Source organism: Balaenoptera ricei, chromosome 5 (genome assembly GCF_028023285.1).
Source record: "Balaenoptera ricei isolate mBalRic1 chromosome 5, mBalRic1.hap2, whole genome shotgun sequence".
NCBI lineage: Eukaryota > Metazoa > Chordata > Mammalia > Artiodactyla > Balaenopteridae > Balaenoptera > Balaenoptera ricei.
In genome coordinates this window covers 66952519-66965696 of record NC_082643.1, presented here as the reverse complement: position 1 = coordinate 66965696, position 13178 = coordinate 66952519, and the positions used below count along the sequence as shown (strand labels likewise).

The 13178-nt window shown below is 35.9% G+C and overlaps 1 protein-coding gene across 10 annotated transcripts in view; it reads left to right on the top strand.

Moving 5' to 3' along the window:
• EXOC1 (exocyst complex component 1) overlaps positions 1–13178 on the top strand; it is a 60214-nt gene that overhangs the window by 22170 nt on the left and 24866 nt on the right. For 5 of the 10 annotated variants that reach the window (XM_059922954.1, XM_059922952.1, XM_059922953.1 and 2 more), the window contains 5 exons: positions 100–327; positions 533–665; positions 1512–1621; positions 2538–2591; positions 10227–10376. In XM_059922954.1, coding sequence (XP_059778937.1) covers positions 100–327; positions 533–665; positions 1512–1621; positions 2538–2591; positions 10227–10376 — 675 coding nt within the window. The remainder of the gene's footprint in view (positions 1–99; positions 328–532; positions 666–1511; positions 1622–2537; positions 2592–10226; positions 10377–13178) is intronic. The other 5 variants (XM_059922959.1, XM_059922957.1, XM_059922958.1 and 2 more) reach the window with 1 other exon arrangement.

Here is a 13178-nt window from a genome sequence, read left to right as displayed (position 1 = left end):
GTTACTCTGCTGTCAAAGAGATTTATCAGTATTTCATTTTTATACCTCTTTTACACATTTGAAGAATATGAAGTATTACTTATCTTTTTAACTTTGTAGGCCAACATCCAGTCAATCATGGCCTCTGAAAAGCAAGTAAACATCCTAATGAAGTTGCTGGATGAGGCTCTAAAGGAGGTGGATCAGATTGAATTGAAACTGAGCAGTTATGAGGAAATGCTCCAAAGTGTAAAAGAACAAATGGATCAGATCTCTGAGAGCAACCACCTGATTCATCTTAGTAACACTAATAATGTAAAACTCCTATCAGAGATAGAGTTCCTTGTGGTAAGCATGATTATAAATTACCAACAACAATAAAAAAAAATCTAATAATATGTAAAGCCCATTTGTAAACATTTTCTGATTTCCTTAGGAGAGCAAGGTTTAAAATACTGAAATTCCAAAGACCTAGTAATAGGATTGAGTAGCATCTTACCTGTAAATTTCCTGAAGAGTACATGTACAAACGGTGTATTTATATATATTCCAGAACCACATGGACTTGGCCAAAGGTCATATAAAGGCCCTTCAGGAAGGAGATCTTGCTTCCTCCAGGGGCATCGAGGCCTGTACCAACGCCGCGGATGCCCTTCTGCAGTGCATGAATGTGGCTCTTCGACCAGGTATGACAATAAAATCTGCCCAAGAACCTGAGACTAAGCCTGTGACTTAGTATAAAACTTTTGACAAGAAGTACGTGGGGCAAGCGGTTTAGGGTTACATTCTTAGCTATTAAAACAAGTTTCACTTATTATCAAACATAATTCATATTAGCACTAAGAAATTTTTCATTTCAATTCCTTCTGATTGACCATCAATGACTCTGGTTAACACCAGGATTTTTCTTCAGTACTGTCCATAGAACCTAGCACAAAGTAGATGACATAAGGTTTTGCTACGCCAGCAGTTCCAAAACTTGAGTTTGCATCAGAATCACCTAGAGCAGGGGTCCCCAACCCCTGGGGCTGCAACTGATACTGGTCCGCGGCCTGTTAGGAACTGGGCCGCGCAGCAGGAGGTGAGCGGCAGGCGAGCGAGCGAAGCTTCATCTGCTGCTCCCCATCGCTCGCGTTACCGCCTGAACCATTCCCCGCCACCACCATCTGTGGAAAAATTGTCTTCCACGAAACCGGTCCCTGGTACCAAAAAGGTTGGGGACCACTGACCTAGAAGGCTTGAGAACATACAAATTGCCAGGTGCCACCTCCAGAATCAGTAGGTCTGGGCTGAGACCTTGGAATCCATGTTTCTAACAGTTCCCAGATGATGCTGAGGCAGGACCCCACTGTGAGAACCACTGTGCTATACTGTTTTTTTCCCCTTACCTTTCTTTTACAAAGCATACGAATAAACCAGTAAAACTTTGGGTTCCTCAAAACTGAAATATGGATACTGTTATAAAGGTATTCATTAAACATCGAGGAACCCTTTTTACGCATTAAATAAGTCAAAAAATGTTATGATTTCAGGCCATGACATGCTTCTGGCAGTCAAACAGCAACAGCAGCGTTTCAGTGATTTGCGAGAGCATTTTGCCCGGAGACTAGCCAGTCACCTCAACAATGTTTTTGTTCAACAGGTAATTTTATTTTATTATTAATACTGGCATGTTCCTGTAGCCTGTTTATATATATATTAACTTAAAATTTATATATATTAGCTTAAAATTAAATTCCCAGAAAAAAATTTAGTGTGTTTAATTGGGATCACAGTATATTCCTGCACACATTTCTTTGATTTTAATATTTTTAGTATTTTTAAGTTTAATATTTAATATTAAGTTTAAATATTAATATTTAATATTTAATATTTTAGTAATTTAAAGTTTAATATTTTAGTATTTTTAAGTTTTAATATTTAATATGTGCATATTTGCTCATAGATGTATTTGGGGCCTCAATGGCCTCCTTAAGGAAGACAGTCTAGTTCCTTTTAGCTAAAACTCCCTGAGTTTTAAATAACTGTGCTTACATGTTGCATATACCATTTAGACATTCTTATTTATAAAAATAAGTCCAAACCTGTTACATGTTTACTGTTTGGCTTGTTTTATTTTTCAGTATTTTGAAGTGAGAACTAGGACTTGATTCCATGTTTGAAGTGTATCATTGGCTTCGTGTACTTACATATATGAGAAAAATGACTAAGTCATTTGTAAATTCCAGTTGATTTAATCTTATATAAACCCTTTGTCTGCATTTTTATATGGAAAGGGATGTTATAATTAAGGTTGTGGCAATGATAATAATGCTAATATTATTAAGGGTATCTTAGAGGGACTTGAATAGAAGGCATTTTAATATCTGGGCATTTTAATAAATTAGGTTTCGTATATTTTTCATCTCCTTTATTTTAATAGGGTTATTGGGCAAAAAAAAAAATTGAGGGAAATTCTGTTCATCAGGTAATGCTGTCTGAAATAGTGGATTCTTATTTTGTTTTCACTTGGTAGTATTCTAAAACAATTGTATTTACTATATTTTATTTCTGATTAGTTTACTCAGGCCCTCCTTCAACTCTATAACAGGTCCTACTTTCTTTCGGTGCCTGTGAGTACATCAACTTTGGCTCCAGCTTCTTTGATTCTTCTCTTTTTTCTGTAAAGTTTACTAAACTTAACAACAGCAGAATCTTTATAGATTATAATTTACTGATTTAAGCTACCTGTTAACCATATTTATAGCAGTTTTTTAATGTCCCATAACAAAAAGTTTATTTAGGCCAAAAAAGCATTTAATCTCATCCTGCTTGCCTTTCTTCCTGTCATCCTATCACTCACTCACTTTCTCCTTCATATATTTAGAAATCATTTGCCAAGTGATTAGAGATGCATACCAGACATTTACTTGGAATAGATGAGAGGCTGATTCTGCCCTCAAGTCACTCACACTCTAGAGAAGGGAGATATAATAGACTGATGGACTGAGGGAGGGTGTAAGTTATGATAGTGGTACTATGGGAGCATAAAGGAAGACCATCTAACTAAGCATACAAGGGGGAAATTGGGGAAGACTCTTAACATTTTACTTGACGTGAAAAGCATCAAGAAAAAAGTAAGCCTAGAAATCACATAGGAAATATTAATGCACATTTTTCTTACACTATTATTTAAATAATATCTATTTCTACACAGTTCCCTAGTTTTTAAAAATAATCCTGTTGACAGTGATATAGGCCACACTTGCAGATGGTACTGAAAATACTAGTCAGTAAACGATAATCCTTTCTGCACCCTTAATTGTTTGTTGTAACATGCTACTATTTATGATTTTGCTTTCTTGCCTTATAAACTAATGGCTTTGTTTAAAGTGAATGCTTCCGAGTTCTGAAAATCTAACATGTATTGTTACATGTGAGTAATGCATGTTGAAAACCAGAATGTTGCAACAACCTAGAATGTGCTGAAGAAGGTGGAAGATGATGTCCCAAGTATAGAAAAGAGATTTTCTGTGTGTTAAATTTAATGCATTGTGTCACCTAGCAAAAGAGTTGGGAAACATGGGTATTTCTTTTCCTGGTTGTGGGACACACTAGCTGGGAAAATTTGATTACCACATTATGGTTTATCTCTTTGTCAGTCACCAGATTTTTATTGCATGCCTGTTTTGTACTCACTGTCATCCATATATAAGAATAAGAAATGGCTCCCACCCTCAAGATGCTTGTGAGGAGGTGTTAAAAGTAATGTACTTAAAGCTCTACCGCAATGTATACAGAGTACCTTGGAGACATTGAAGGTTCAGTTCCAGACCACCACAATAAAGTGAATATCTCAATAAAGCAAGTCACACAAATTTTTTTGTTTCCCAGTGCATGTAAAATTTATGTTTACACTATATTGTAGCCTATTAAGTGTACAATAGCATTATGTCTAACAAAAGAATGTACACACCTTAATTTAAAAAATACTTTATTGCTGAAAATTGCTAACCATCATCTGAGCCTTCAATGAGTCATAATATTTTTGCTGGTGGGGGGGTCTTTCCTCAATGTTGATGGCACTGAGGGATCAAGGTGGTGGTTGCTGAAGAGTGGGGTGGCTATGGCAATTTTTTAAAATAAGACAATGAAGTTTGCTATAATGATTGACTTTTCCATTCCCAAACAATTTCTCTAGGGCATGCGATGCTGGTGATAGCATTTTACCACAGTAGAATTCTTTCAAAACTGGAGTCAGTCCTCTCAAATCCTGCCTCTGTTTTATCAACTAACTTTATGTAATAGCCTAAATCCTTTGTTGTCATTTCAATAGTCTTCACAGCATCTTCACCAGGAGTAGATTCCATCTCAGGAAACCACTTTCTTTGCTCAGCCATAAGAAGCAACTCCTCATCCATTAAAATCCATTAAGTGAGATTATAGCAATTCAGTCACATCTTCAGGCTCCACTTCTAATTCTAGTTCTCTTGCTATTTCTACCACATCTGTAGTTACTTCCTGTACTGAAGTCTTGAACCCCTCCAAGTCATTCATGAGGGTTGGAATCAGCTTCTTCCAAAACTCCTGTTAATGTTGATATTTTGATCTCTTCTCATGAATCACGAATGTTCTTAGTGGTATCTAGAGTGGTGAATCCTTTCCAACATGTTTTCAGTTGTCTTTACCCAGGTCTATCAGAGGAGTCACTATCTATGGCAGCTATGGCCTTACAAAATGTTATTTCTTAAATAATAAGACTTGAAAGTCAAAATGACTCTTTGATCATGGGCTGCAGAATGGAAATTGTGTTAGCAGGCATGAAAACAACATTAATCTCTTTATACATCTCCATCAGAGCTCTTGGGTGACCAGGTGCCTTGTCAGTGAGCAGTAATATTTTAAAAGGAGTTTTTTTTTCTGAGCAGTAGGTCTCAACAGTGAGCTCAAAGTATTCAGTAAAATATTCATGTTGTGAGCAGATGTGCTGTCATCCAGACTTTGTTGTTGCATTTTTAGGGCACAGGCAGAGTAGATTTAGCATACTTCTTAAGGACCCTAGGATTTTCAGAATGGTAAATGAGCATTGGCTTCAACTTAAAGTCACCAGCTGCATTAGCCCCTAACAAGAGAGTCAACCTGTGCTTTGAAGCTTTAAAGCCAGGCATTTACTTCTCCTCTCTAGCTGTGAAAGTCTTAGATAGCATCTTCTTCTAATAGAAGGCTGTTTCATCTACTTGAAAAATCTGTTGTTTAGTGTAGCCACCTTTAATTATCTTAGCTAGATCTTCTGGATAACTTGCTTCAGCTTCTACATCAGCAATTGTGCTTTACCTTGCACTTTTATGTTATGGAGACAGCTTCTTTCCTTAAACCTCATAAACCAACCTCTACTAGCTTCAGACTTCTCTTCTGCAGCTTCCTCACCTCTCTCAGCCTTCATAGAATTGAAGACAGTTAGGGCCTTGCTCTGGATTAGGCTTTGGCTTGTGGGATTGTTGTGGCTGGTTTGGTCTTCTCTCCAGACCACTGAAACTTTCTCCATATCAGCAATAAGGTTGTCTTGCTTTCTAATCATTCAAGTGTTCACTCGAGTAGCACTTTTAATTTCCTTCAAGAACTTTTCCTTTGCATTCACAGCTTGGCTGTTTGATACAAGAGGCCTAGCTTTCAGCCGATCTTGGCTTTCAACATGCCTTCCTCAGTAAACTTAATCATTGGTTTAAAGTGAGAGATGTGTGACTCCTCCTTTCACTTGAACACTTAGAGGCGATTATCAGAGTATTAATTGGTATAATTTCAATATTGCTGTGTCTCAAGGATTAGGGAGGCCGGAGGAGAGAAATAGGGGAATGACCAGTTGATGGAGCAGTCAGAACACACAACATATATCAATTAAAGTTCACCGTCTTATGTGGACACAGTTCATGGTGCCCCAAAACAATTACAATAGTAACGTCAAAGATCACCGATCACAGATCACCATAACAAATATAATAATGAAAATGTTTGAAATTTTGCAAGAATCATCAAAATGTGACACAGAGACATGCAGTGAGTAAATGCTTTTAGAAAAATGGCGCCAGTACACTTGCTTGACACAGCGTTGCCATAAACCTTCAATTTGTAAAACATGCAATTTCTGCAAAGCGCAGTAAAAGCAAAGCACAATAAAATGAGATACGCTTGTATATTAATTTGTTAATTGTATAGCCACATATACATAGTATTCATATGTATAAGTGCTAAAGAGGTTTAATCTAAAGTAAGTTTACTGAGGATTTAAATAGTCAGATATGGCATCACAGATTAAGACAAGTCTTGAACAGAGTTCGTGCAATGCAGTTTATAGCAAATGTATAGATATCATAATATTATAACTACGGTACAGAAGAATCCGGTGGAAATAATCTAATGACCACAACATAACAGTGATTTAAGAGCACTGATTTCTGGTCTTTTTAAAATTCACACATCAATAAAAGTAAATTTGGAGACTGACCAAGTCACCAATTTATTTTACGAAGTAAAAACCTTGAAAAAGAAATATCTCCATCTGCTTTCACTATCGTTTTATTTTTAAAATGACATTTGGTACTAAAAGAAAAGGAAGAACATAATTTCAGACTTTCTAAATTAATACATTTACCTTTATGAGAAACTGGCTCCCATCCTTTTCTTGTTTTCTTATTGCTGCAGGCCAGTGAGAACATCTTCACATTTGGGAATCACTGATTCAGAGCACACTCTCTGTGATACAACTTTCACAGTAATACTTCCACATAGCTATATTTTAATGAAACTTGAAATGTGTCTTTAATATTCACTTCTTACTGTAACGTAAGAGTAATATTTTTAACAACTGGCAAAATTTTTTTGGCTCTTAGATCTTCTTACACACTCAGCTTCCATTGAAATAATAGACTCTTACCCATAACTTACACATTTACTAGGGATTCATGTATCTAGAAATATATTCATCTGGGGGAATCAGACCAGTTACACTAATTAGGATTCTGATATTGGAAGCAGGCAATCAAATTAAGGCTAATAAAATTGAAATATTTGCAAAAGGGATATGTCCTTGTAAAAAATTTTTTGGTTTTTTGAAAGATTTGTCTTGAAAGGATAACTGTTCCCTGCTCCTTTTCCCCCTTTGGTTCTACAGAGACCTCATGATTCTGTGCTCCACCTTTAGGAACATGATAAGACCAATTATGCACTGAACTAAAAGTACAGCCAGGAAAAAACTGAAGTTGTGGGAGGTTTTGCTCTATGCTTAAATTTGGAAATTTTTCTTTCAACATATATTTACAGAAACATTATATAGCAAAATAAAACCTGTGTAATAAACCAGCAATATTCAGTTCATGCCACAAAAATTATTTCCTTAAGCACATTTCACAATCTTCTAAACATAGGTTGATGTGGTTAAAAACTTAGAAAGAACTATGATTACTTAAGATCGGTATTCATGATGTTTGTTGAAACTTTGCTCATATTTTCTTTTTCCTTTAAGAAAATAAAAATAAACATGCCTTAACATAGAAAGAGTTCCCAAATCTTGAAAATTTGTTCAGTATTTAACATGAATGCGTCATTTCTGTTAGAAGGTCAGTAAAGCAAAGTGGTTAAGAGTGTGGATGCTGGAGCCAAGTTTCCTGGATTCCAAATCCTGATTCTGCTGCCTGGGTGACCTTGGGCAAGTTAACCTCTTTGTGCCATCTTAGTTGCCCTATCAAATGAATGGGGGTAATAAAAATACCTACTTCATAGGGTTGTTATGAGGATTAATGTGTTGTTACATGCTCAGCACTTAGAACAGTGCTTGGTTTTAGTAAAGTGTTCGAAATTAGCTAATTTTATTATAAATTCTAGTTATATGTATATGTATATATATTATATATACATTATATATTAATATATATTATATATTATAATACATATTATAATAATATTATATATACACACACACTAATGAAAATTTGTAATTCACTAAGTTTTTAGAAAACGTATTTGTCTTAGCTTAATTTGGAGAAAATCTAGTATATTATTTTAAAATTATGTTAATAATAGGGTTTTGCTATTTTTTAAATGAGGAGAAAAGTAGTCTGCAGAGTTATTGTAAGGATTAGAATTTATATATATAAAGAACCTAGCATGGTAGTAGGCATTCAGTAAATTGTTATTGTTACTAATTTATTTATCTATAATAAGAAACTTTAAACAATGTCTTAATTTTAAAAATATATAATGAATAAAATTCTTAGCACATTTGATTTCTATATGTGATCGTTTTCTATATTTTTTTAGAATTTGTTTTATTTATTTTCTTTATTTTTTTTGGCCACGTCGGGTCTTAGTTGTGGCACGTGAGGTCTTTGTTGAGGCATGCGGGCTCTTCGTTGTGGCACGCAGGCTTCTCTCTAGTTGTGGCATGCGGGTTTTCTCTCTCTAGTTGTGGCGCACGGGCTCCAGTGCACATGGGCTCTGTAGTTGTGGCGTACAGGCTCTATAGTTTGTAGCACATGGGCTCACTTGTTGAGGCGCACAAGCTCAGTAGTTGCGGCACACTGGCTTATTTGTCCAGTGGCATGTGGGATCTTAGTTTCCCTACTAGGGACTGAACCCGCGTCCCCTGCATTGGAAGGTGGATTCTTTACCACTGGACCATGGGGCAAGTCCCTCTATATTACTGATTGAACTAAACAATTTAAGTATTTGATTTTCCTGTTTCCTATAGGTATTTTGGAACCATTTTCTCTAAAATCTTTCTGTTAACACTAATAACATTTAATCTATCTTAATAGTAATAGTTTGAAGGTAATGATGTTCTTTATATCAGAGTGAATTTTCAAATGATGGTGATCTTTAAAATGCTGTTTGCAAAAGAAAGCTTTGAATAGTAATATATGCGAAAGATCTTTGTAAACTGTAAAATCCTCTATAAATGTTAACTCTCCATTTTGCAGGAGAGGTAAAGGTTTTTAATTGAAGAGCTTTCCTGACATTAAATTAAATAATATAACTTAACATGTAATGGTCTGAGTACACAGTTGTAGAAGAACATAAACAGTGATTTTGAGTCTTATTAAGTCATTGAGAAAAATTAATGAGGAAGATTGGGATAATGAAAAGATATCTAATATTGTTATTAATAAAGACAGAATGTTTGAAAAACATTTATAAGCTATAACAGTTTTGTCAAATGTTCTTTGCTTTTAGTCAGTGTAACTAGTTAAAACACAATTTGGAGACCTTAGCAGACTTAAAACTATAATATCTATTTATGCTTTAGTATCTGATATCTGTGATTTAATGGAATCCCAGTCATCCTTCTGATGTGGCCATTAGAAATCATTTCTGTAATGTAATGTTTGTATTGATTGACCTTTGGCAATTTTTGAGTCTGGTTAAAATGATTTTGTTTGACATGTTTTTAAAGGAAAACAGAAATGAGACTCAGATGACTAAGGTTCAGATTCTAGCTTTCCTCCTTTGTGACCTGTGCAAATCACTTAACTCTTTGAGTCAATTTGTTCTTCAGTTTTTCTATTGGATCAGATGATCTACTAGTTCTATATACTCTAAAGCAGAAGTCAGGAAGCATTATCTGTCTCAGGCTATTTGAAAACTTATTAATTTATATAAGTCATGTCAAGGATGAAAAACAAAATCATATTTTTATTTGCTTAACAAATCATTGGAAAAATTAAAATTACACTATTATTAGGGGTTATCCTGGAAAGCCCAGGTTATAGTCATCTGTAGTCCTTCCTAGTTCCAAAATTCTATATCCTATATATTCTCGTCTGTTGCTTTAAATATTGTAGACTCCAATGGAAATACCATAGATGTAGACAATTTGTTTTGAATGACTTCCCTATTTGCTGTGTTTCTTAATACAGTTTGTATCATGATATTTATTTGCTTAGTAAATTGTAAAATGATATGGGAGAGGCAAGCTTGATTAAAACATTGATTCTCAAAAAAAAAAAAAAACCATTCATCTCAACTCCTTTAGAAGATAAAACAAGTAGTTGATTTATCAGAGAAACCATTCTTGTGTGTTTATGACTGTTTTATGGTGGTGGTGTTCAGTTCACATACACAGGATGATAAAAGAAGCCAAGTAAGTACTCAGTTCTTATTTTTGTATGTGCTGTTGGTTTTGCTTGGCCATATTTGATCACTGTTTAGAATTTTTAGTTACAACAATGTTTCTTTATACTGTCAATGATATTTATTTACTTACTTACTCATTCTAGGGCCATGATCAGAGTTCAACTCTTGCTCAGCACTCTGTTGAACTGACTTTACCTAATCATCATCCATTTCATAGAGACTTGCTCCGATATGCCAAGCTGATGGAGTGGCTAAAGAGTACCGATTATGGAAAATATGAGGGACTAACAAAGGTATGGATTTGATGCCAGTTACTGAGTATAGAGCATAATCTTTTAGAATCAAGAGGCCATGTGTTCAGTTCCCCAGGTGACATTTGAAATACTATTGTTTATTCTTAGCAAAGTAGGAAATAATTGAATTTCTAAGTGCTCATTAGCCAGGGAGAACATTTATTTACTTGGGTGTAGAAGAGCTAGATTTTGAACTTCCAATATAATGTAGTTTAGGCCATACTGTAGCCTGAAGCATCATTCAGTTTAGTTAAATGGTATAATTATTTCCTGAGTTTCTTTATATACAATATAGAAACTAGGGAGTATGAAGATGCTGTAAGTGAGACATTTGCCCTCTAAGAATCTATAATCTGTTCTTTTAAGCAAGTGCAGTGTGCCTCTTTATTAAGCAAACATTCCGCTCTTCTAGGCACACAGAAACATGGGTATTTCTATTCCTGGTTGTGGGACAACTGGGAAGAGCGATTATAATTAAAACAATCAGCAAAAAATTAAGTGCTAAACTGGAAATGAGTTTAAATATGTGGCAGTTTAGAGAAGGGAAATCCGTGACCGGAAGCCACGGGGGAAAACTTAATGGAAAACATTGGACTTGAATTGACTTTTAAGTAATGAGTGGAATTAAATTAGCCAGAAATAAGAGGAAGGGCATTCCAGGGATGAGGAGCAAGATGTGCAGACAAAAGTGGGAAAATATGCCCTTTTCCCAGGACTATAAGAAGGCAAGCCTGATTAAAGCAGAAATTCCATATTCTGGAAGAGTGAGAAGTTAGGTTAAAAAATCTGAGCCTTGAGACCTAACAGTATTCTTCACACATGGGAAAAGCCTAGATGGGGGAAACTAATTTAGAACTTAATGTAATAACTGAAATGAAATGAAATCTTGAACCAGAAAGATGATAATAGGCATAGAGAATATAAACCAAAAGAGAGAATCCAAAGACAAGGGACAGGATGATGCCAAACTTGCTAGACTTGGAGATTAGAAGAACAGTGGTATATACCACTGACTAAATGTCAGCAAGTGGACAAGATAAGAGTCATTCATATATTCATTCAGCAAATGAATTGAGCACCTGTTATGTGCTAACACTGTGGTAAGCGCTAGAGATGTAGCGCTGAAGGAAGTAGGTGAACACTTGCCTGTTCAGAGTGCATATGCTGGTGGAGAAGGACTGACACAAAGGTCAGTTGTATAGCCTGTTGGAAGGTACTGCTGAGGACTCTAGAGAAAATAAAGCAGGGAATGCCAGGACGTCAGAAAGGTTTGCAGTTTCAAAAAGGATGGTCGAAGGTGTCATGAGAAGGTGACATTTGAGCACAGATTTTAAAAATAAGGAGGGGTGAGCAGTGGGAGTTTCTGGGGAAAGCTTTCCCGGCGCAGTGCAAGTGCCCCAAGGCAAGAGCAGCCTGGAGCACTTGAGGAGCGGCGAGGAGGCCAGTGTAGTTGGAGCACAGCGAGCCAGGTTCAGGATTAGAGGGGCAGGTGGGAGAGGTAAGGTGGGTGTGGCAGGGCAGATCTGGAAGGGACTGTGCACCACTGTAAGGATTTGGCTTTTACTTTGAGGGAGATGGGGGAGTGGTGTTGGTGCGCTTTGAGTAGTGGAATGACACGATCTGACTTAGATACATGGCCATCGTAGCAGGAACCCATGGGTTCAGTACTCTACTGTTGTGTGTTGTTTTGTTTTGTTTTGATTCAGCAGAATTCTGATTTGGAGATAGCTTAAAGAAAAGTATTTGCATTACTGGAATCTTTGCCTTTTGAAGTTTTAAGAGGATTAATATTTTAGATAATTAAACATTGTTATATCTCCTTAAGAGTTTTGTGCCAACAAGTGCTTTGTCCCCTAGTGAGTATTCAAATGAGTAAAACACTCAATAAGCTTTTTCCTAATTGTGTTCTCAGTGAGTATTATTGCCCTATCTTTATATATAATGTATTCATGAATGTAATTTAAAGTGAAGAAACGTGACGATAGCCAATCTAGCACTGAATTATGGAATCATTCTCTGCTCACAGTATAGTTTCAATTGACAATATTAATGTGCTTTTTTAAATGAAATTGACTTAATTCCCAGGAATATTACTTGATCCTGTGTTTTGAACTTTTGACAGACCATGTATTTTATGCCTCATAATCTAATTTGGTAGCCGAAGTGTTTTCATAAACAGGATTTTATTAAAAAGAAAGAAGGAAGAAAGGAGTGAAAGAAGGAAACAGACTAAACCAGTGTTTCTTTAGTAAGAAATGATAATTAAATCCAGGTACTATTTGCACTTGGTTGGGTGTACACAGCTCACACTTTCTGGCAGGACCAGGAAATGCCTGTTTTAAATTCTTGAGGGATAAGAATCACTAGACCCAGCCCCAACTCTACTTATGGCTGAATCTAAGCAAAGCCCTGATGTTTGGTATACATAATTAGAGCTTAAGGAAAATAGAGGTGCCTTGGTCATGTAATGAGCTCTGCTGTCAGAGTCCTTCTTTCCCAACTGTGGCCCTGGGTTATGCATGTAGGGCAATCCATAATGGAGATGGTCCATCCACGCTTAGGTAGGAAATGAGCTTTCCTCTCCTAATAGCCCCCTGAGGTTGGCAGTCAGTCTTGAAGATTGCTCGGACATCTTCTCTTAACCGCAGTTTTACATTTGTGGAATTTTCTTTTTGTGTAAAGAGAAAGTAAAACACGGAGTTATCTGTAAGGCTCTACAGTCAGCACAAAATAAAGTTGAAAACACTGTCTGAAATAACAATATTTATATTCATAATATTTAAATTTTAAGTAAGGTGCTGT